At 36.6% G+C, this 24,840-nt stretch overlaps 1 protein-coding gene across 1 annotated transcript; it reads right to left on the reverse strand.

The window, feature by feature from the left end:
* Positions 1 to 484: 484 nt before the first annotated feature.
* Positions 485 to 15,386, reverse strand: LOC123684567. The gene is made up of 3 exons (XM_045623860.1): positions 15,365 to 15,386; positions 15,215 to 15,289; positions 485 to 1,209 (listed from the first exon to the last, which is right to left on the reverse strand). The coding sequence occupies exons 1-3, from the start codon at positions 15,384 to 15,386 to the stop codon at positions 485 to 487; spliced, it is 822 nt and encodes a 273-aa protein (XP_045479816.1).
* Between the last annotated feature and the right edge of the window lie 9,454 nt (positions 15,387 to 24,840).

Raw genomic sequence — 24,840 nt, forward strand, 5'->3', positions numbered from 1 at the left:
GACTTGATCTGACTTGAAATAAGGTCATAGTTTCTCAAAATCAAGTCAAGTATTTATTTATCAAGTACTTGAAAATTCGTCGAACTACTTGATTTTCAGCAGTTTCATTATGTAGTGTGCAAATCAAAAAAAAAATGGTGAAATGGACAAGAACCTTGCAAAAAAACTTTTATTTAGGAAACATTTCTGGTAGTGCTTCTTCCACCATTCTAAAATATCTTCAGAACTGTCAACACGTGGTTCAGTCAGAAACGTGTCTCCTTATATAGATAAAGCCCTTCCACTAAGAATCCAGGTATGTAGGTACACAGAATCACAGCCTAAACGGGACCATCTAGAGCAAAAATGACAAGCCCCAGGAAAACTTCCAAACCTTCGATTTTCCTCGCGGTTTTCGAGTATACGGGGTGTTGCTTTTTTTTTATACGCATCTCTCGGGAAAAGACTGAGCTTATAACGCCCTTTCAAGCGCCCCGAGATGAATTTAGAAGAAATCGGTTTGTGTCTTAAACTGCTGTAAGTTGTAACCAAGGGGGAATACATCTTGAGGTAGGGTATTCCATAGCCTTGCAGTTCGGTAAAGAAAAACCTTCTGATACACCGATGTCCTAGCTGTAGAAAGATGCACGACAAACTGGTGACTATTATCGGCTAGCCTTGTTCGTCGATCAAATTGAGCCCCTGGAGGAATCATGGAGGCAATGGCAGCAGAACACCTTCCGTGGTAGTATCTGTAAAAAAGGCATAAGTCTCCAACCTTCCTACGGTGATCGAGACTATGAAGGTTGGCAGTTAACGTTGGATCGTCTATTAGGCGCACTGCTCTTTTTTGAATGGAATCAAGTAGGAGTAACGAGTGCTTAGGAGCTGAACCCCAAGCATGAGAGCAATATTCCATAGCTGGACGCACTTGAGCCTTATAAAGTAATAAAAGCTGCTTTGGAGTGAACAATTTCCTCGCACGAAATAGATAGCTAAGCTTCTGTGCAGCTGACTTGGCAACTGAGCAGACGTGCTCATGCCAGGTTGCTTTTGGACTGATATTGACCCCTAGAAGCTTAAGTCCATTGGTTGGTTTTATTGGTTTATTATCCATTATTAGTTGGGGTGCAACTGTCGATGTTTTCCTTGTGAGCAGAGTAGCCTGGGTCTTAGAGGCATTGAATTCAACCAGATTGTCAGAACCCCATTGTAGAATAACTTCTAGATCTTTGTTGATTGTCACAGTTGCGAATTATTTTGACATTCAAGTCTCTTTCCTCTGTAGACAATTTGAAAGTACTAAGACGAAAAATCTACTGAGGGTCACAATCTCATATTTGATTAGTTATTATCTCGATATTAGAGGTTTGATGTTTTCTTAAATGATAGAAACTTTGATACTTTTTCTTTCAACCATTTTTGTCTTAATGAAAAGTTATTTGCATCAAATATTTTCATGTGTGCAGGGGCGCCAAACGGTAGGTTCTAGGAAAAAAAAATATGGAGTATACCAGGTGGATCGTCTGAAATCAACTCACGATCCTGGGTGTCCGAAAAAAAAAATTACTCAGTGAGGGATCTACCGGCATAGTGACGGGTTCAAAGGGGAGGAGCCCCTTTCGGCGAGCAAAGCGAGTCCATAAAAGCCAATCCTTCATTTACTGGATTTACAGGATATTTCTTGAATAAACTTGGGAGATTGATGTATTTATTATTCGAAAATGATTGTCTTGTAAGCACGAGCTTACAGAAATATATACCGTGCGTATCAAGCTCAAGTAAGATCAAGTAGCTTCATATAAAATCAAGCAATGAATATCTTGAAGTCATATCAAGAGTCAAGTATATCATTTTTCACGAGGTTGATTTTCAAGTCGAGTATTTGTTTTTGGTTGAACTATCAAGCTACTTGACTTGATGAATCACTAGTTCTTAACTCGAATTGTATTAATCAACTGTTTGGTTCATTATTTCTTATAGTGTGGGTATAAAATCGGTAAAAAAAAATCCCTTCCCTGAATTTTTCACAGCTTCACCTTTTGGAATGTGTAGAACACAAAAATACAAACATTTTCCACTTTACTTCATTATTTACATCTTACTCATCCATATCAAACTACAAAAAATGTATTCAAAGTGTGCGTTTTGTTTACGAAAATTATACGATATTTCACCGTGCATAATAACTAATTTACTGAGGCTGTTTCCAGTAGTTGTAGGTTACTTATCAGAACACTGACGTTGTTTAAAATTCTTGCTCCGCACCTCCCTTTATATCCTCTTTATCAAAGAAGTGTCTTGAATGGAAGAGATTCAAATGAGGTCAATTCCTAACATTGTTTGTAACTGATCCAATCTCTCGATTCATTAATATTCCAGCTAAATTACTTCATAAAAAGTCCAATAAACACCTCAGATTTCTTTAAAGATTGACGTCCACCATATAAAAACTATTCATTACCTATATAATTCCGAGGCACATTAAACATACTATGAAAAAGAATTGGAAACTGATCGCAGATTGGCACATAAGTATAGTAATTATCGCAGTTAATTCAGTGAAAATTGAGCGAGTTTTAATTTCCCAAGTAAGCGCAACGAGCTAACCCCTTGCCAATGCACCCTTCCCCCCGTACAGGTAACGTGTTTAAAATAATGAGTATATGTAAATGAATCGCTTGTTATAAAATCATATATCACGCACGCTCACATGCATCAATAACCGGCATATTAATACGAGACTGAAGTCCATATTTTATCTGGACGATTTATCTAGAATGCATTCAGACCAAGTAGGAGGACTGTGTGCGCCATCGTTTATAATGGGGGGGTTTACCGCGTTGTTATGCGCTGATTTCACGCAGTTATCAGATGTAACTTCCACCCCAGTCTGGATTTGCCGTTCGTTTGAATTCTGAGGGATCGGCGGGGTTACAATTTTAGCATCTTCGGCATTGATTTGGATTGTGCACTGATGTAAAACAATGATAAATACTACACACAGATCTTTGAAATATATTATGTTTATTTACTCCCAAATTAATAGATTTTTCTTGGTTTATAAGTAGATATATAGAGCGATAATTTTTTCGCGACACCGTAGTACATAATTGTGCCAAAACCTTAACTATTTGATATATCTCTTTCCTCTTTGACATACTTTTTTGTCAAGAAATACAATAACAACGGACAAAATATCAAAACCAATCAAAAATAAAATGAATTATCCTAAACTGTACAAATTGAGAACAGAGTTAATGGATTCAATAACGAAATCAACAGAGAGACCGACGGGTTTCTTGTTTCTTTTCCCCATCAGTGTCTTATAGTTTGAAAAACTTACTGAATTCAATTTACAAACTCGCCTTTGAGTACACCGTAGGCTAACCGAAAGCAATGTTTCTCTAGTAAGAATTATAGAAACAGCATTCTAAACAGGTAGAGATAGATCTTATCAATTACTCTTCTGTGAAATGGATATACAAATCAACATTGAAATGACAATTGTAGGAAATTTATATTTATCTCTTGATTGATATTGACTTTAAACAATAAATGATCAATTTAAATTATTCAGAGGTCAATGAAAATACTGTAGACTAACTGAAATAATTGTATTTCTGGTGAAATATACAGCTATCTTAACAGGTGGTTAAAGATCTTCTCTCTTCCTCATCTGTAAAACAGGTATACAAACTGCAATTGAAATCACAATTTTAGAGAATTAATTTCATCATATGGTTTACGTTGATTAACGAATGAATGAATTCTTCAAATTATAGAATAATCATTGTGATTTAAAGTAACCATTTATTTACCCTCTACCAAAAGATATTGAATTCTATAAAATTATTATTCTAATTGTAAATGGTAGTTTGTATATCCATTTCACAAAAGAGTAAGATAGAAGATCTATAATAATAATAATATGGTTTATTCTGTAAGCTGCAGAATAAAAATAATAATTAATAATAATAATACTTTATTGAACATAAACATTCATCGCAGAGGCAAGAGCCTGTACGCGATTAATAATTTACAATTCTTCGAATATTTACAGTATATCTATTAAAAAAATATGAACTCCTGCGAACATAATAATAAACCAAAATTCCCTTATATTTCAACAATTTCAAGAATAAAAGATAGAGAGATAGAAATTGTTGAATCTCATCAAAGAAATATTTCTTACAGTTAGCCTACGGTGTCCTCAAATGCAAGTTTGTGAAAGTATACGATAAATGCTAGTTCCCAGTAAAACCAAAGATATTTCCTCTAGCTACTATTGTTTTTGTGCTACATGATGATTTTCAATATTTCATCATTTTACGACATATGTATATTTCATCTCTGCTATTGTGAAATATAAAATATATTGGAAATGCGAAACCAGATCTTTCTCGAAGACCGTTGGTTAGAATTGACTTGAGACAAACACTTGAAATTTCATAGAAAAGCTTTGTTGGGAGGGATTAATTCTTGGAAAAAAACTTAGAATACGTTCGACATCTGGTTTCACCGGAAATGATACCAACTTTCGTTTTTTGAATGTAATACCCACATTTTTCATTCGAAATCATATAATTCATCAAATTCTTCATTGCTCAGAATTATCATAATATGCATATGAATCTGAAGAAATTTTCGAATTTCATTCCAATGTTAATAACTTTGTGATTTTTACATGACAAATTCTAATTTTCAAGCTTCTGTCTGAAAAAATATCAATGCAACTCTTCCGTTAATTGAAAATTCAATTGAACATATTGATTTCAATGTCAAAATCGGCCATACCAAAAACCTCAAAACTCGATTTTCCTAAAGGAGAATCCTTTTTTTTCATTAGTCTGGTGGAATCTCATTTCCTATTTTATCCTATTTCCCAGATTCTAGAACTGCTAGATTGAAATCACGCAAACCTTTATGGACTAACACCTTCCTTGAATTCAATGAAAGCGACAAGGAAATTTGGCGTTCGGGATGGACTTCTTCTAACGTTTTCAACAAAAGTCTTATTGTTGATTCCTCAGAAAAAGTTCTAGGTTTCAATCTTCCTAGGAAAATTTGGTGTATTTTGAATAGACTTAGAACTGGTCATGGTCGTTGTAATAGTACCCTCTTCAAATGGGGTTCTATTGATAGCCCACTATGTGAGTGTGGTGTAGAAGAGACCATTGACCACTTGGTGAATGATTGTCCGATTTATAAATTTCATGATGGTTTCCAAGCTATCCATTCAGTTTCAGATTCTTTTTTAGAATGGGTAGTTAACTTCAAATCGATATAATGAAAACTAATATTTAGTACTCCTTTCTGCTTCTTTTCTTTTTGTTTTAGGATCCAATTGGAAATTATAGAGTCGTCAACCGAAAAGAGAGGATAAAGGAAATTTTGTTTTGGTTGAAGAGGAAGTCCTTCAATATAAATTATGTCAGCTTATTCTGTAAACGTTTACACAAACCAGTCACTACACCGATACGGGGAGACAGAGTTTTTGCTGAGGTTTTTATCTGTTCTCTTGTATCATACGTTGAAATGTATGATGCCCCGTTACATTTCCTCTGCTAATACTGAGATTCATCGACACATATGCTTGATTGTTTGAAATTAATATTTTGTATTGCTCTTTCTCAAAAGAATATATATATATATATATATATATATATATATATATATATATATATATATATATATATATATATATATATATGTCAAAAAAAAATTAGAAGTTTACAGCATACTAGTACTCAAAAATGCTCATTTCTCAATAGAAATATAGGATAAGAAACTGATCGCATCACTTCATATTCAATCAATCAGTGCATATATTATACGCTGAAACTATGGCACTTTCAACCAAATATCATCTGTTTTCATAAGGTATTGCGAAGCTGTTGAGAACCAGAAATAAGCGAAACCGGTCAATCGCTACTCACCATCAACGACAACACGTAGATTAACTCTCAAACAAGAATTTTCCAGCCCGATATGCTTTTTATATATTCTCTATTCTTCCCAATATAAACGTTAGTCTCTGTAATTTTTTGAATGCATTTTTGCGATTCTTGTGAAATTTCAAGCTGATCATACCATCACAACCATAGGAAATTGTAATGGGATATTGAAAATATATTACCATTGTTCCCCTGAGAACGGATTTTGCGAATATATTTAGAATGGAAATTCAATGCTTTTTGCAGAATTTGTCTCTTGTTTGCATTAATTCTTGATCCCACTGAGATGATATTTTGCAAATAAAAATAAAATAACAAGCATATGAAAAAAGTGCTTTTCTCGTGTTTTGAAACTTTTATCTCATCATTATACGGCTTTATATCCACAAATAGTACATTCATTCTTCATCAAAAATTGTGTGTGTGGGAGCACTATTCTTCATTTCTCCATTATTCAGGATATATATAAAATGTCAATTGTGAGTCTTTTCTTCACCCTCGAAAAGACATTAAATTGACAAATTCAGCCCCAACTAAGATCTTTATTGTAGGTCGATTCAGGAGACAAGCGCTCAGATAACTGTTTTTGTGCGTCAAACTTCTGACGTCTCCATTTCATCCCATGCAAGAAGCTCGACATTTCCTTTCCGCAAGAGTTCAGTTGTCTTTTGTTGTCATATTATTTCGAATCGAGTCAGTTCTGGCCGAAAGCCATTTTGGGGTGACCGGGGGTAGTTTCAGTATTCATTTATACGACTTTAGTAACTCATAATCGGTTTATGGTTTCTTTATGTCGATTTTCGGCGGCTTTCTCATCTAAATTCCTTTCGGCTATGGTTCGGTTGATGTTATTTTTGGGATACTCATCCGCTAAATGGGGTGGAAATAGAGAACATAATGGATGTACAAAGTTGAGGAGTGTTCTTCGAATGCTTTTGGTTTTAACTCGGCGGTTATTTATTTTCAAAGGAGGTAGGAGAAACTCAGGAAAGTTAATGCTCAGTAAATGCACCGACGTTAATTTTATATGTAATTTCACATGAAAAATTATACAGGATGAACCTAAGTTCGAGGTACAAAAGAAAAAGGAAAATTCCTTGGATGATTTCAGGAAAAAATCTCTATAAACATGGGCCTGCAAACGCTTTGTGTTCGAGATACAGGTGGTTTCTTGTAGTCCTACTTTTTGAACTCTTCGCTACATATTGGGCAAATCAGTACCAGAACTTATTAGGTGTACAATTTTGCTTCCGTCGTTTTGCAATAGATGGCTGTAGCGGTGAGTGATAGTTGAAATAAATAGATCGTAGATGTCATACAAGAAGCTAAGGTATTTGTGAACATAACGCCATCGAAATATTAGACTTGTGTCTGCATCATAAAGGTTCTCAATTAAGAATGTCAGATTACAAGACAAATTCTCGTCATTTGCGGTAGGTTTGAATTTTCTGCTTTAATATAAAGAAATCTGCGGATGAGGTTCATCGAATGCTCTCAAATACCTATGGTTAGGCCGCTATTAGTGAAAGAACGTGCCGAGGATAGTTTCAACGCTTCAAAAACGGTGATCTTGACGTTGAAGGCCAGCATGGCGGTGAATTGGAGACATTACTTGATCAAGACTCGTGTCAGACGCAACAAGAATTGGCAGGATCAGTGGGAGAGTCATGGAAGTGATTCAGAAACAAGAAAATTGTATGCTGTACAAGTTGAAGTCGAGAGATGTTAACGGCGTTTGTTTGCTTGTGAACAGCTGCTGGCAAGGCAAAGACAGAAAGAATTTTTGCATCGAATTATGACTGGAGACTTAAAAATGGTTTCATTTAGATAATCCCAAGCGCAGAAAAACATGGGGATATCCCGGCCATGCTTCCACATCGACGGCAAAACCAAATATTCACGAATCCAAGGTCATTATGAGTTGTTAAAACCGACTGAAACAATCATAGGCGATAGTAAGTGAAAAATTGGATCGATTCGTGGATCGCTTGAAAAGATGACCAGTTTTTTCATAGCGGAATTCGTACGCTACCTGAAAGATGGGAGAAAGTAGTGGTCAGCGATGGACAACACTTTGAATCATAGATGTATAACCAGTTTTTTAGAATAAAGCCTCGAAATACGAAGAAAAATTGCGGAAGAAAAGCCTATGTATAATTAATTCATTCAATAATTTGGATTTTCCTGAGGATTACTAGAGAATTGTTTTAAATTTTTTTCTCGAAATGGGTATTAGATACGATGAGACTACAAGGAAAAGTGTAGTACTGGACCAAAGTAACACCCTGTATCGCAAAAACTGATTGTTTTATTTTTTAATTATAGAACACTTTTTTTCAAATGATTCAAGGACTCTATCATTTTTTTTTCCTCCTCCTTTTTGGAAGAGATGTGACTTTCCATGGCTTGTCTTCAATTAGACTCCAAAAGAAGCCATAAAAAGTGACACTTTCTCTTTTCATGAAATACAAAGTTACCTATGAAAAGTGGCAGCATAGAGGTTAGCGAGAGATCTTGGTACGGAAGATCTGGGTTCAAGTCCAAAATTATTCGTTATTTTTTAAATTTTTCAATGGTTTTTTTTGATGATTTGAAATATTCTAACAGGGTTTTCACATGCGAATAAATAAATATACCTAGTGTGTTGCGGTGTTTCTATACAGTAGTTAATTTCGAGAAACAAAATTAGACATCGAAGAATTAGGATAAAAATTACCGTATCTCTGGTTTGGGGTCATTGTAGCTGCAACGAATTTTGGGCCTTGCGAAGTTACAACGAAGTGTTGAAGAGGTTATTTCACCCGGAAGAATAGGGACAATAAACGCCGTGATAATCATTATACTCTAGATAATTCTGCCGACGCTGTGTTTACAACCAGCTCAACAAAAGAGGACACAAAACAACTATTTGCTGGAATTATAAGGAAGCCGCACAAACTGGAACGTTTTCATTGATTCCTTGAATATCTGTACACCAGCCATTGTTTGTGAGTTCAAAGTTATTCGATAATTATAATTGGATTAAATCGAAGTGATCCCAGATTAATTAATTATCGTATTGAGAACGGAATTCTTAATTGCAAATCATTATTCAGTGATTATGAATTGATTCTACAGTCTTGAGTTATTTCAGGAGTGGTAGGTACTTACCTAACAACAAAATGAAAAATACAAAACGAAAATATTGCAACCATCTACCGATTCCATTTTTCAAAGAAAAACTGTAATTTTACTTTACACCAATATTTATTATTTCCTGTGGAAAAAAGTTCAATATAACCAATTCCTTCAGTTTTGATTTAATCTTTCGAATATTGAGAGTGACCTTTTTTCAGTTACATTTTTTTTCAGTTAGCATAATTAACTGAGCCTTCACAATGTAATCCCTCTATACTTTCCCAGATAAGTACGGTCGTTCATTCCTTCAATAAGCTCAGTAGTCGTCAGTAAATTAGATAGTTTTCATGTAATCTTTGGAAGTTTATTTACGTACACGATGAATAGTGTAGAGCCAAGATTTGAACCTTGAAGAAAACCAAAAGTTATTTGTTGTGGTAAAGAGACATTAGTATCATAATGAACGAACGTGTACGATAGAAAAGGAAGAAAGAAACCAGGTAAAGTGCATTTCCCTTATTCCATAGCAAGCTAGCTTTTCAAGTGAGATACACAGCCGAATACCATAGAAAGACCATAGAATATTGCAGAAACAGGCTCACCTCCCTCCAGGCAGTAGGATATGAACTCATTAGATGAATCGATGGACAGTTTCTTTCGAGAACCATTGACAACAACTATGGAAAATCCTCATGCAGCTAAGAAAACACCCTCTATAAGATGCATACCAGATGATACAAAAGCGTACAACTTTGCTTCCACCGTTTTTTTTCCGAAATTCGAGTCTTTGTTGTAAAAAACTTGTTATGAATTTGTGATTCAAAGTATTGTCCATTGCTGGTTGTCCATGTCCGGCTGAAAGTGATCCACGAATCAATTCTATTTTTCCATTGTGCCATTGATCGAAAGAAGTGATAGTACGAGGAAGCAACGTCTAGAAAATACGCCGGGTGGAGTAGGACTTCTTATTTCAACGTTTCCAAGTATGTCTTGACCACTTTGGCAACAATGAGGTCGAGCATTGTCATGCTCTAAGATTACTTTATCATATCTCTCTTCGTATTGCGGGCGTTTGTCTTTCAATGCTCGGCTCGAGCGCATTAATTGTTTTCGATAACGATCGCCTGTGATTGTTTCAGTCGGTTTTAACAACTCATAATATACTACGCCGAACTGGTCCGCCCAAATATTGAGCATGACTTTGGAACCGTGAATATTCCTTTTGACTGTCGACGTGGAAGTATGGCCGATATATCCCCATGATTTTCTGCGCTTCAGATCATCGTAATGAACCCATTTTTAAGTCAACAGTCACAATGCGATCCAGAAATCCCTTTCGTCTTTGCCTCGCAAGCAACTGTTCACAAGCAAACAAACGCCGTTCAACATCTCTCGGCTCCAACTCGTACGGCACCCAATTTCCTTGTTTCTGAATCATTCCCATGACTTTCAAGCGTTTCGAAAGGGCTTGTTGCGTTACTTCCAATGATCCTGCCAACTCTTGTTTCATTTGAAACGAGTCTTGATCAAGTAATGCCTCTAATTCCACATCTTCGAAAACCATCTCTCTCTTACCACCATGCTGGTCTTCGACGTCAAAATCACCATTCATGCTGTGAAACCACTCTCGGCACATTCTTTCACTAAAATCGGTCTCTCCATATATATTTGAGAGCATTCGATTAGCCTCAGCCGTAGATTTCTTCATATTGAAGCAGAAAATTGAAACCTGCCGCAAATGACGAGGATTTGGCTCGTAAGCTGTCATGTTTAATCGAGAATAACTTTATAATGCAGACAGAAATCGACTAATATTTTGATGGCGTTATGTTTACGAATACCTTAGCTTATTTTATGACATCTTCGATCTATTTATTTCGACTACCACTTACCGCTACAGCCATCTATTGCAAAACGGCGGAGCATATTTGTATCGGGTTTTTCACCAAAATTTGACACCCCCTTTACCTTTGTTACTAAAAGAGGTACAAAAAAATGTTTTCAACAAAAGTTTCATGATAAAACCGGGACCTGCTCCTCTTTTCGGTTAGAGGGTGCAGAGGGTTAGGATATCATTTGTATTAGGTGTAGGTACACCTAATACAAATGATATCCTAACCTAACCTAACCAAATGTTAATTAATCAAAATGAAACCACTTGGTCTCGCGGTCTTCGCCACATTTTCCGTCAAAAATATCAGACGGCTTCGATTAAACCTCCGATGACTGCCGATCACGACTCCCCCCTCCGCACCCTCTAACCGAAAAGAGGAACAGGTCCCGGTTTTATCAGGATGAGGAGGAGTGGTTGCGGTCTGCCGAATATAAACAGGCAATTGTCTGAAATGAAGCAATCAGTGGCTCAGTCGGCGATAAGAGCGCCGCATAACGACCGCCAAGGGAAACATTAACAGACTCCTCGTCAGATTACTCGCACATCTCGCTGCCACCGATGCCGACCCACGATCCCACCCTCTAAGACTGTCTGATGGAAGTGGAATAGGCACACACACTCCTTCCAGTCCTTCGCCAGGATCAGAGAACGTTGTCGTTCTTATGTCGGATTGAAATTGGATGGTCGTTGGATTGGTGTGGCCCGGGTTGGAATATTGGGTCCTGATGGGGTTGATTCGATTTGTCTTGGCGATTGGTGAAGATGTTGGGATGGTAATTGGGTATTGGTGTTTGGTTAGAGGGTGGGGAAAAGATTTAACTATGGTATATTCTTCCTTAAAACTCATAAAATACTACCGAAAAATCAAATGAAATTCAAAAAATAATTTTTGGCACTCAGGTTCGAACCTTAGCTTTCTGCTTGAAATACGAGGCGTGTATTTGAAGGAAGGTCTCCATTTATTTTTTTCACATTGAATAACATTTATTTACTAAGTTTTGTACATTGCTGTAAAGCTTGAAATCTAAGCTATTTTTCTACGTAATCGCCATTCACTTCGATGAGCTTCCTCATTCGTACGATCAACTTTTCTATCCCCTCCTCGAACCACGATCCCGCCGCCTCGCGCAAGAACGAAATGACCGCATCATGAACTTCTTCATCGTTCGCAAATTTCATTCCTCCTAGATGTTTTCATGTTTCATCTCCTGTGATGATTGAATCAAGAAATTCTTCCCCTTCCTCTTCAAAACTGTCGAGAAAGTCTTGGGCACATTGGACACGTTTGACTTTGTGCTCCGGGGTAAGCATTTTCGGGACCCACTTGGCTGACAATTTTCGGTATTGCAGGTTATTCAGCAAAATTGAATGAATAGAGTCTTTACTGCACACATCTTGGAGTTTTTCGGCCAACTCATTGAGAGTCAACCTGCGATCTTTCAGCACAAGCGCCTCAACTTTCCGCACTGTTTCGTCCGAGTGTGACGGCCTGCCGCTGCGCTCCTCGTCGTGAACTTTTAGTCGGCCAGCAGAAAATTCTCTACACCATTTTCGAACGTTTTTCACGTCCATACATTTCTCACCATACACTTCTTCTAATTGACGATGAATTTTTATAGGTGGAGATATTTTCGAGTGCAAAAACTTAACGTAACTCGCACCTGGTGGGAGCGACAACCAGCACTTATTGCAAATAGCTGCTACGTCAAGACTGAGCGTCCTAATGAGCTCCATCAGGTGTCGATTGGTGGAGGGGGCCTAACGTATACAACAGTGTTGCCGGATTTCATCTAGCGCTACTTGCGGCGATACAATGGCCTAGGAGACCTTACTTTAAATACACGCCTCGTATACCTGACCGTTACAAACTACACTACGGATTACATTGATTATATTGAGAACAATTATACAAACTATTACAAATGAAGTAGTAGCTTATCAACGAGTATAAACAATCGTCTCCTTTTACAAAGTTCCTCTTTTCAACGTCTCTTTTTCAAGGTAACAATAACAAAAATTGAGTTAAAAGTCAATAAAAATATTTTTTTACATATACTAACTGACAAAGAAACTGTAACACCCAGAAGGACCTGTTTAAATTTTTTTCGGTAAAACATAGATAGTATAGCAAGGAGTAAATTGAATTCTAAGAAAAAAATCGTAGAGGTTTCTCATGTAAACAATTTTTTTTACTTAAATATTGTGGTCGTTTTTTGCAAGTTTTTTAAATTCAACACCAAACCAGCTGTTCGAAGTCGATGTTAAATTGTTGTTGAAATGCCTAGAGAACGTGTACACGGAATTTATCGACAGATAAGTGAATTTCAAAGATCTCGAATCATTGATCTACTGGAGGTTGGGTTGTCATTTCGAGAAATCGCTAACCGTACGAACAGAAATCCAAATACTGTTATGAGATGTTGTCAAGCGTGGTTTGATAATGCCCAAAATCGAAGGAGAGTAGGCACCTGACGTCGAAGGGGCATAAATGAAGTTCAAGATAGATGTCTAGGACTTATGGTCATTAAAAACTGATTTACCACAACTCGATTTTTTGTCTGATGAGTGGTTAGAAGAACAAGGCCATCCTGTAACGGTCAGAACGGTTTACTACCGGATAAGGTCTTTTGGACTGCCGCATTATCGACACCATCTTCTGTTACCTCTGACGGTTGAGCATCGCCGGCAACGATTACAGTGGTGCAGAGAACGTCAACATTGGAATGTGGAATGACATCAGGTCATCTTTTCTGATGAATCTCGATCCTCCTTGTGTGCACATGATGGCCGAAGAAGGGTTTTACGACGTCGGGGAGAAAGACGTGAATCTCAGTTTGATGTTGAGCGTCATGTACACCGGACAGAAGGCGTTATGGTATGGGGTGCTATTACACATGCAAGTAGGTCACCTTTTGCCTTTACTAGAAGTAACATGACAGCGCTGCGTTACCTTCAAGAGATAGTGGAGCCATATGTTCTCCCTTACCCTAAACTGCTCGAGAATCCAATATTTCAGCAAGGTAATACCCGACATCATGTTGCCAGAGTTAGTTTAAAGTTTTTCGAAGCGATCCATGTGAATCTGTTGCCATGAACACCCAGATCCCCGATCCTTCGCCATTAGAGCTTATTTGGGACATAATGGATAGAAGGCTTAGACATTTACTCCAGCCCCCACGGACTTTGATGGCTCTGAGACATAAGTACAGGTAGTTTGGTGAAGCATTCCTCAAGAAAAAACACCAACACCAAATTTCAATCATTTTTTTTTCTACACTATCTATGTTTTACCAAAAAAAAAATTAAAATTTAAACAGCTCCTCCTGGGTGTTGCGGTTTCTGTGTCAGTTAAGGTAGTTGGTCCATGGGGATTTCCCCTGTTCAACAAAAAAAAAGGTAGGTACTAATATGCAACTCGTTTAAAATTTAGTTTGATTATTGTTAATACATCACCGTATTTTGTTTACTCAATTTTGAAAGAACCGACAATTATATCATGATATGCTCCATTGACACACTGAGAAATCAAATGTCATTCGAAACCATCATGTTTCGAATTCATTATTCTGAAGTCGGATCTGAAGATATCATTGAATGATAGACATGAATAATTCTCTCATCGTTCGATTGTTCGAAATACAAGAAAGTTAATTCCCAACTTGTATATCTTGTTTATTATGTCACGAGTCTGAGAGAAAATTGCGGCAAGACATCAAGTCGGCGCGGTGTGGTCATAAAGACATCAAATTCGCATTTCAACCTTCCCTCTCAACCCCCTAACCCCATCAGATGCAGGTCCGTAACGTGGATTCGACTCCCATTGAGCAAATTACATTTTCGAGAATTTTCATAGACTGGTCGATAACAACTGAAACAAGGAGGGTGAATATTTTCTTTCAGCTATTCGATATTACTATAGGCAATTGTTGGAGGAATCTCAGGTTTTGAATATAGCTGATCTCAAGAATTAGGTGTAGTAAAAAGGAATCTATTATTTTTCCAATAGATGGCTTTAGTTATCTGTATCTCGCGTTGTTTGAATCCGATCCACTAGATATCATTAGAAAGATGAGATTTCGTATTACAAAAAAAAATGTGATTAGTTATAATTATTATTTGAACTGGGGTCGTTGTGGCTCGGTAAGCCTTCCGGGAACTGTGACCATGTAGATATTTTGTTCTCTACCCTACTCATTCATGGAAACCCAAAGAGGTCGTCAATGACGTTGATAAAACTGACAACCTCCTTAGAGGCTTTGGCCATTACCTCTCGGGTATCCAGGACTGGCTTTCCCGTATGAATGGTTCTTAGGCCACTCAGCTTTGGGCACTTGTAAACGGTCTACAAATGAATGAGGAGAAAACACAAAAGATAATTTTTCACAACAACGCTCGTGATAGTTGTTGATTGACTTACCTTGGTCTTGAATTCCAGTCATCTCTTAGTTGGGGATTACACATAGATAACTTGTGTAAAAAATTGTCAACCGCGATATTCATGATAAGGCGGGTGAAGCAGATATCAGATTTGGAGACGGCAAGACTCACATATTTTTCTAGTTTCTATAGTCAGGCCCTATATGGAATAATAATTTGGGGACAGTGCAGCGATGCTTCAAGAGTCCTGCTACAACAAAAGAAGGCCATTCGAGTACTTTTCAGTATGAAAAGTACAGAAAGCTGTCGGGAGGTATTTAAAAGGGAGGGCTTGCTCACCATAACATCTGCCTATATACTTGCCTCAGTGAGCTATGTGCACCAACATCTGAAGCAGTATCCAGCGGGCTCAAATTACCATGAATATAACACTCGAGGAAAAAGCTCACTGGTGATACCTCACTCCAGGATAAAGAGGACCCAACAAGGTCCAAACTACACTGCGGTTAAACTTTACAATAGACTCCCTCAAGAATTCAAAACGCTTCCATTCGCTCAATTTAAAGGGAAGGTGAAAAATTTGTTACTCAAGGAAACAATTTACGACTTGAGGGAATTTTTTATCTTGTAATGTAATGAAATAGTTTGTATAAAATACGTCCTATGTTATATACATATTTGTAAATTTCTGCTGTTGTGACTTACCATGTAATATTGATGGTGCATTTTTATGCTTGTATCTCTACATGTCATAAATAAATAGTAATAGTAATACCATTTGTTCGGCTTTTTCTGCTTCTGATCCACGGAGCCTACAAATCTAATCTGCTGACTTTCCCATACGGTACAAATGATGTTTGTACCGTGCCCCGTCAGCAGTGCCACCATCACCCGAAACTCGGCTCGTGACAGCTTCAAGAGCTTTCTGGCGTAGGTAGGTGAAGTCATCAGGAATTTCTTGGTCTGAGTAAGTCCAGGAGTGTTTGTGGATTTTCCTGTTATTCAACTCCCATTGCTGGACAGCTACCTTATATTGGTCTTTTTCTAGCCCACAGAAAAGCTCAGGTCCAGCAGGTGTTAACCTTGATACACTCTTTGCAAGTTCATCGGCTTTTTCGTTTCCATCAACATCACAGTGCTCTGGTACCCATAGTAGAGTCACTTTATTGCCTCTGGTCTTATGGTGTTACGGCACTCCCAGGTCAACAGAGACCCCTGGCAGTATGATTCCAGGGATTGTGATGAGTTAACTTAGGTTAGTTTGAGCGCGGGCCAAAAATTGACACTAGCAAAGAAAAAGTAAGCTATATTATACAGTTTTTTTTTGATGAACGCAAAAATTCAGAAATGTAAAAGATGCACCTTGTACTGCAGATAAAATCATGGACTTTGTTGACATTGTGTAAGCGCACTGTTTTGATTGCCTAAGAGGTTAAGAAAGCACAAAAACTGTTTGGAACCATTAGCATATGACTGGTTTCAAGAAGAAACTTGATATATGGTTCCTCACGACTTAACGTAAAAAACCTCATGGACCGAATTTCCATCTGCGAATCGCTGCTGAATCACAACAAAGCGTAGCGTTTTTTCCTGATACGGCCCTGTAAACTCCCTCACAACTGCCACTTTGATAGAGCTGTGAGCACAGATAATTGTGGAAGCGAATTAGCTCAACAACAATGTTAGCTTTTTATGTAGACAGCTTGGCTTGTAAAAACGTCCGAGTAGAACTGAAAACTAACTTTGTTCGTACGGAAGCTATCTTTGATTCCATCTTTCCTGGAGACTAGGACCACAGAGCTGATAGATTTTTCTATCTCTTTTCATAACGATAAAAACTAGACAAAGATTGAATAGCGAGGACGATGTGCTGAATGGAGCTGACAGAAGTCTCATATCTTAGTGTAATTGAAGGTTTGATACTTTAATTTCGATTCCTGTTTTTTCGATAAATAATAATTTGAAATTAAATTCTAGATGAGCAATCAAGTCGAGCAAAATGCATTTTCTACTCCCCCTATAGAAACTGACGAAAATCATACAACTCGCCAACTTTTTAACTGTATATTTAAGTACTGTGCTTCGTAAAACTGTGTGATTTACATTGGCTTTGTTTCAGCCGTTTTTTCCGAAATTCGAGCCTTTATTCAAATTATCGTCCATCGCTGACCACTACTTTCTCCCATCTTTCGGGCAGTGTATGAATCCTGCGTTGAAAAAACTGGTCATCGTTTGAAGCGATCCACGAATCGATCCAATTTGTTACTTTTTCATGAGACTGGAACAGCTGGTCAGCAATGGATGCAACGTCTGGAGAATACGGTGGATGGGGTAGGACTTCCCATTTCAACTTTTTCAAGTATGTCTTGACCACTTTCGAAACATGGGGTCGAGCATTGTCATGCTGTAAAATCACTTTATCATGTCTCTCGTTATATTGCGGCCAATTGTCCTTCAGTGCTCGGCTCAAACGCATGAATTGCATTCTATAACGATCGCCTGTGATTGTTTCAGCTGGTTTTTTAACAACTCATAACACACTTCGCAGAGATGGTTTCACCAAATACTGAGCATGACTGCGAATATTAGGTTTGGCCGTCGACATGGAAACATGGCCGGGATATCCCCATGATTTTCTGCACTTGGTATTATCGTAATGAACCCATTTTTCCTCTCCAGTCACAATGCGATGCAGAAATCCCCTCCGTCTTTACCTTGCTAACAGCTGTTCACAAGCAAACAAACGCCGTTCAACATCTCTCGACTTCAACTCGTACGGCACACAATTTCCTTTTTTCTGAATCATTACCATGACTTTCAGGCATTTTGAAATGGCTTGTTGTGTCAGTCCTAATAATTCTGCAAATTCTTGTTGCGTTCGACACGAGTCTTGATCAAGTAATGCTTCCAATTCTGTATCTACGAACATCTTCTCTCTTCCACCGTTCTTGAATCGATGAAAACACTCACGGCATGTTCTTTCACTAATAGCGGCCTCACCGTAGGTATTTGAGAGCATTCGATGAGCCTCAGCTACAGATTCCTTCATATTGAAGCAGAAAATTAAAACCTTCCGCAAATAACGAGAATTTGGCTCGTGAGTTGACATGTTTAATCGAGAATAATTTTATCGACACAAATCGACTAATATTACGATGGCGTTATGTTCAAAAATACCTAAGCTTATTGTATGACATCCACGATCTATTTATTCCGACTACCACTTACCGCTACAGCTATTTATTGCAAAATGGCGGAAGCAAAGGTGTACACCAATACTTTACCGTAACAAAAGCACAATCAACAGCCTATACGGTAGCACCTGTAAAGTAAATCGCACGGCGAATAACCAATAAGATGAAACCTTCAGTAGTTGCCACGGAAACGAATAACAAACAGTTCGAGTAGCCGATAACTTTTTGACGTTTCGTGATTGTGTCGCGATTTTCCACCAGTTTTCATGGAAATGAATTTGGTCATAGGAAAAGTCAAGTATACAACTTGTGTGTGAGTTGTGAGACAATAATGCACTCCTCGAATTACGCAGAAAAACTGTTCTTTAGTGTGACAAAATACTGTGCAAGCAAAGCGATGGCTTTATAAATGTTATTAAGACTTTGATCCGTAGATAGCAACGGTTGAAAAGTGATCCAGGGAAAAAATTTGGCTCTAATGAAAAAGTGTTAGCCGATGTTGAAGCCTATTTTGAAAGCAAATACGAATCTTTCTTCAGAAAATGTAGTGAAAGTACATGAATCACTCTTGAAGGTGTATATGTCTAATTTACAAGAAAAAAAATGCATGTTCACTGGTTAGGTTAGGTACTTATTAAATGGAGTGTGAACTTGCGAATCAAGACAAGTTGACAGTTCCCACAAGAACCAACGGACAGTTCGATGGACAACTTTCGGTAATACGTGAAAATCATGATCAATATTCATATTTCTCGAACAATACGTGCGAATTTTCCTGAACATAATGGCCCCAGTAGACATCAAACATTCCCAGAATCAATGGTTTGTTTATCTCTTAATCGGTCCTTCATACAGCCAACTCTGCTCGATTCATAGAGATTCGTGTTATCGTTAACCTCAAAGGACGCCGAAATTAATTCATTTATTATATTCCAGTATTCCAGAGCAATTACTGCGAAATTGTCGTGTAATCTGATAGTGTCACTTTCATAATCCGCTCCTATTAAATTCCAGCATTAAATTGTCACAAAATATATTTCGGTTAAGGCTCGCATTCAAATGCAGATTACCCGAAGGTTTATATTGCTAAATTGATATCTGTACTCGCCATATATGAAAATGGGTAATCAGCGATTGGAATATGTTCAGCAGTGGAAGCGACAGGTGACAGATTAGTACTTGCTCATAATTAAATTCGTTTCTGGACAGCGTTCGGATTGGATGGACGGGATTTCAGCAGGTGGCCAACTGCAATCTTATATATAGGATGTCCCTTCTTTAGTATTTACTTACTTTTGCTTATGTTATTTCATCAAACATTAAAAAAAAAACATTTTGAATTGATACATGAGGCGCTGTCACTTTTGAAGCTGTCATATATTGACATTTAACAAGTAAAACTGCCACAACTAAAAATGGAACAATTCAATGGAATTCAACAATTTCAGTGCGTTGTTGAAGCGTATCAACAACGCACATTTTCACCGAGAAAGCAACGTTAATAAGCAGAATTGTCGCATTTGGAGCTCGGTAAATCCATGAATGATTGTTGAAAAGCCTTTCCATCCTCAAGGTTCAAACTGTTTGATGCGGTTTTTGAGCTGGTGGAGTAATTAGATAATACTTATTCGAAAATCGCTCTTATACGGTGAATGGATTGCGCTACCGAGGTATGGTAAGTGATATTTTCATGACCCTAAATGGAAAATATTGATGTAAACGACGTTTGCTTTCAACGAAACGGTTGAACATGACACAGAAGCAACGGAACAATCACAATCTTGTAAGAGAAGTTTTTGGCTGTGTTATTACTCGAAGATGCAAAGTTAGCGCATGAATGAATGAGCGCCCAAAAGTCCTTGACTTGATGTCAAGGTATTCACCATTTTTTTTTTTTGGTTTCTTGTTTTCTTCATTACGAGCGATAACATAGATTTACATAAGTTTACATCTTCAAAACTTTTAACCAACCACATCATTCGCAGATCAAACTGTGTGCAAAAGTAAGAGCAACTTACTAAACGCGCTACTAAGTGGTGGAGGTGCCAGTTTCTTTAAAGATATTTAATACGAGGTACTTTCTAGTCCTTTATTATTATTTTTTTTATTCATTTTGACTGAAGTTGGCACTGATGATTGTTACAATAGCTAACAAACAAATAAAATCACGTTAAATCACGTATTATGATGGCGCCAAGTGCGGACGTATGTGAAAGATGCTCGGAGAATTTTATAGTTTCAAACAAGTTTATAAAGTGCTTTTTCTGTGAAAATAAGTACCATGCTAGCTGTGTGGCCATCAAAGATAATTGGCTAAAAATTTTCAATGAAAATGCTAATATGTTATGGGTTTGTGATCCATGTAAAGAAGATCGAAATCCAACCAAGAAAAGTGGAGTAATTAATGATGTTCTTTCCGCTGAAAATGTGCTTTTACGTCAACTTATCGACGAAAAAGATTCTAAGAATTTGATCTTGGAGGATAACATAGTACTTCTCAAAGAGAAAATTGAAAATCTTGTACAAAAACTGCAAATTTCGGAAATGCAACAAAAAAATCATGAGATTGCCGGTGTAAACAAAGATAATTCATCGGATTTCATCGGTGTTCATCGGATTCCCATGTGTACTTATTCCAGTGTGGTTGAAAGAGACAGAGATACTTCAAATGTGACAATCAAACAAAACCAGAAAAGTCAAGCTGTCTCGAATCATAACCTCAAAATGAGTAACAATAATAAACAACCAGTTTTCAGAATAGAACAAGTTCGATCAGCAATAATGGAAGCTAATCAACTAAATAAAATGAAGGAGAATTCAACCACGAAAGACGGCGATAATAACACAGAATGGAAGTACGTAAAACGTAAGAGAAATCGTCAATTCGTTGTAGGGCAGAACAATAATATAGGGAATATTACAACTGTTCCCAAATATGTGTCTCTGCATGTTACAAGACTCCATCCACAGACTAAAGCCACTGATGTACTGAACATTCTGAAAGATAAATTTCCTGGAGTCAATTGTGAGATACATGAATCACGACACCCTGATAAATACGTATCAATGAAAGTCAATATTCGTCAAGAAAATCTCAAGGACGCATGGAAAAAAGAAGTTTGGCCCTCAGGCGCGTTGGTTTCGAAGTTTTTTGTCAAGAAGAGGCTGCAACAATTAGACCCTTAAGAATAGTAGCTCCTAGTGATCGTACATTCCAAGTGGCGAGCATAATTCAGCAGAATGTGCGGTCTCTGGGAAATAGTGTAAATAAGTTGGAAAAACTTCTGAAGGACAATCCTGAATGTATGATATTATGCATTACAGAGCACTGGAAATCACAGGATCAACTGGATCAATTGGGTTTGGAAAATTTCAAATCAATTGCAAGTGTATGCCGAGAAGCAGGACAACATGGGGGCTCAGCTATTTATGTAAGAAATCCTGTCATGGCAAGAAAACGTGAAATTATTAGTGATCTATCAGTTATAGGCGAATTTGAGTGCAGTGCTGTGGAATGCGTTATAAATAAGTTGTCTTTGGTGATTCTCTCAGTGTATAGACCACCTGGTGGAGGTATGGATTTATTCTTTGATTTAATGGAGAATATTCTATTTGAGAAAATTGTACCTAATAGCATAATCTTTATAGTAGGTGATTTCAATATTGAAATGAAAGATGAAAACAGTGTTAAAAATAGGTTATTCACACTATTCAATAAATTTTCAATAAGAGCTCAGATTGATGAGTATACTAGAATAACAGAACACTCTAAGAGTTGTTTAGACAACATATTCACTAATTTCTCTAGCGTAATATCAGCAGAGGTTTTAGAATACCATATTTCTGACCACATGGCTCAAAAAGTTTGTTTTCGTATTAGTAATAGAGTCGAAACTGAGATTGTTCGGAAACGGTTCATTAATGAGAGCAATAAAACAATTTTCATGCATAAGCTCGAAGAACAAACTTGGGATAATGTTTATCTCATTGACGAGCATGATGTAAATGAACAATGGCTTGTTTTTGTTAATCAATTTTTGAATATATTCAATGAATGTTTTCCATTAACACCAGTGTATAAAAATCGTAAAGTTATTAAGAAAAATTATAATATAGAAATTATGAAGCAACAATTAGATACTCTGATGGTATTATCTGGATTTGATGTTTCATATAAAATACGATATAATCAATGTAAAAGAGAGTATGATGAATTGTTGAAGTTAGAAAAACGCAAATCATATGATGAAAGAATCGGAAAATCTGACTGCAAAATAAAATCTATGTGGGCTATTTGTAGAGAAATAACAGGAAAGAACATAACGCATGAACAGAATTTTTGTGAAGATCCATTAAAGTTAGCTAATGACTTCAATAAATACCTAGTGAAAGTTATTCAGGATATTCAATTAGGTCGGGAAGATACCCCTTTTGTTAATATTATCCCAGAAAATGATAGGTCAATGTTTCTGAAACCTGTAAGTGTTGCTGAGTTGGTTGAATTATCGAATCATTTGAAAAATAAACACTGCAGTGGTTATGATGATATACCAGTTAGTATCGTTAAATCATCAATTACAGTTATTTCCACTATACTTTGTTATATATTGAATAACTCAATGAAATTCTCAATCTTCCCAAATAGGTTGAAGCATGCTCTGATAAAACCACTTTTCAAAAAGGGTGATCCAAATGATCTTGACAACTATAGACCGATAAGTTTATTACCCGCTTTTTCCAGAATTTTTGAATTAGTGATGTGTTCAAGACTGCTCAGTTTTATGAATGAGTGTAATCTTTTTTCCCAATGTCAGCATGGATATTTGCGAGGGAGATCGACTGATACTGCTATTTATCAGTTCATAAATGCAATTATAGATCATTTAGAAAACAAAAATTTAGCTTTGGGTCTTTTTATAGATCTGAAAAAAGCTTATGATTGTGTGGATCACGATATTTTATTGCAGAAACTTGATAGGTATGGTGTTAGGGGTAGGGCTAATGATTGGATACGGTCGTTCCTCTCAGATAGGTGTCAACAGATCGTTGTTGATAATAAAGTTAAATCTGAAGTTTCTTTTATTGATGTGGGTATAGCTCAGGGTAGTCTTGCCGGACCTATTCTGTTTATAATCTACATAAATGATTTGCCATTGTCATTGAATAAATATCTCATCACTAATTACGTTGATGACACCAACATTTTATTACATGGAAATAGTTCCAATGAAATAATTGAACAAACAAAGAATTGCTACAATGAGGTTGATAGTTGGTTTTCTATGAATAGGCTAGTGATAAATACTTCAAAAACAAGTTTGGTATTCTTTCGTACTAAACAATCACAAACATCTACACCAAGCAGTATTAATCTTGAAAATAATATAATAGAACCTGTATCAAGTACAAAATTCCTTGGCATACAAATAGATGAATTTCTGGATTGGGAGATACATATAAATAAACTTTGTTTAAGATTAGCCAGTGTTGGGTATGGAATCAGGGTTGTTGCTCAGTATATGAATGAGGGTACTTTGAAAATTTTGTATCATGCAAATTGTGAATCGATCATTAGATTTGGAATCATTTTCTGGGGTGGCAACTCTAGAGTCCAATCAATATTCATAGCTCAGAAAAGAATTATTAGAACTATATGCAAAATGAAGTACAGGGATTCATGCAGAGGTAAATTCAGAAATATGAATATAATGACGGTATATGCTTTGTATATTTATGAATGTTTGTTGTTTGTTTTTAAAAATAGAGATAAGTTTGATATGGGAGTTAGTCATAATTATAATACAAGAACTCAAGATTTATTATATCCTTATCATAGATTAACCTTGAGTGAAAAAGGTCCTTATTACATGTGTATTAAAATATTCAATAGACTACCTAATTATATTAAATGCTGTGATAGTTTATATAGATTTAAGAAAATTGTTAAGAAAATGTTAATTCATTTGGAACCTTACAATTGTGGGGATTATTTTGTTTCTGAAAAATTGTGTATTTAAGTTTTTTATTCTGACGTCATTTCATCTTTTATGTAGCTTTTGTTGTGTAAAACTTGAAATAAAGAAAATTATCTATCTTATCTATCTATCTATCTAAATTAGTCATGTATAAATTTTCATGTAAGTAATATCGTTTTGATTTTCCATCTTTTTTACGTGAATTTTTTCTTACCCTATTTGCATCTAGACTCTAGATAGAGAATGGGAAAAACTCTGAAGTGGAGTCAGGAGTTTGTGAGGACTCGCTTATTTATGTCTCTTGTCTCCAAATGCGCAGTTGGCGCATGAATGACGAGGACTCAAAA

The sequence above is a fragment of the Harmonia axyridis genome, chromosome 7 (assembly GCF_914767665.1).
Source record: "Harmonia axyridis chromosome 7, icHarAxyr1.1, whole genome shotgun sequence".
NCBI lineage: Eukaryota > Metazoa > Arthropoda > Insecta > Coleoptera > Coccinellidae > Harmonia > Harmonia axyridis.

Excerpts from the sequence above, each read along its gene's own strand:
- LOC123684567 (XM_045623860.1), bottom strand. The coding sequence starts at position 15,386 with ATGACTGGAATTCAAGACCAAG. Across the intron at positions 15,290-15,364 it reads GACTGGAATTCAAGACCAAG|ACCGTTTACAAGTGCCCAAA; the intron begins GTAAGTCAATCA and ends ATTCATTTGTAG. Across the intron at positions 1,210-15,214 it reads CAGTCCTGGATACCCGAGAG|ATCTAGAAGTTATTCTACAA; the intron begins GTAATGGCCAAA and ends CAATCAACAAAG.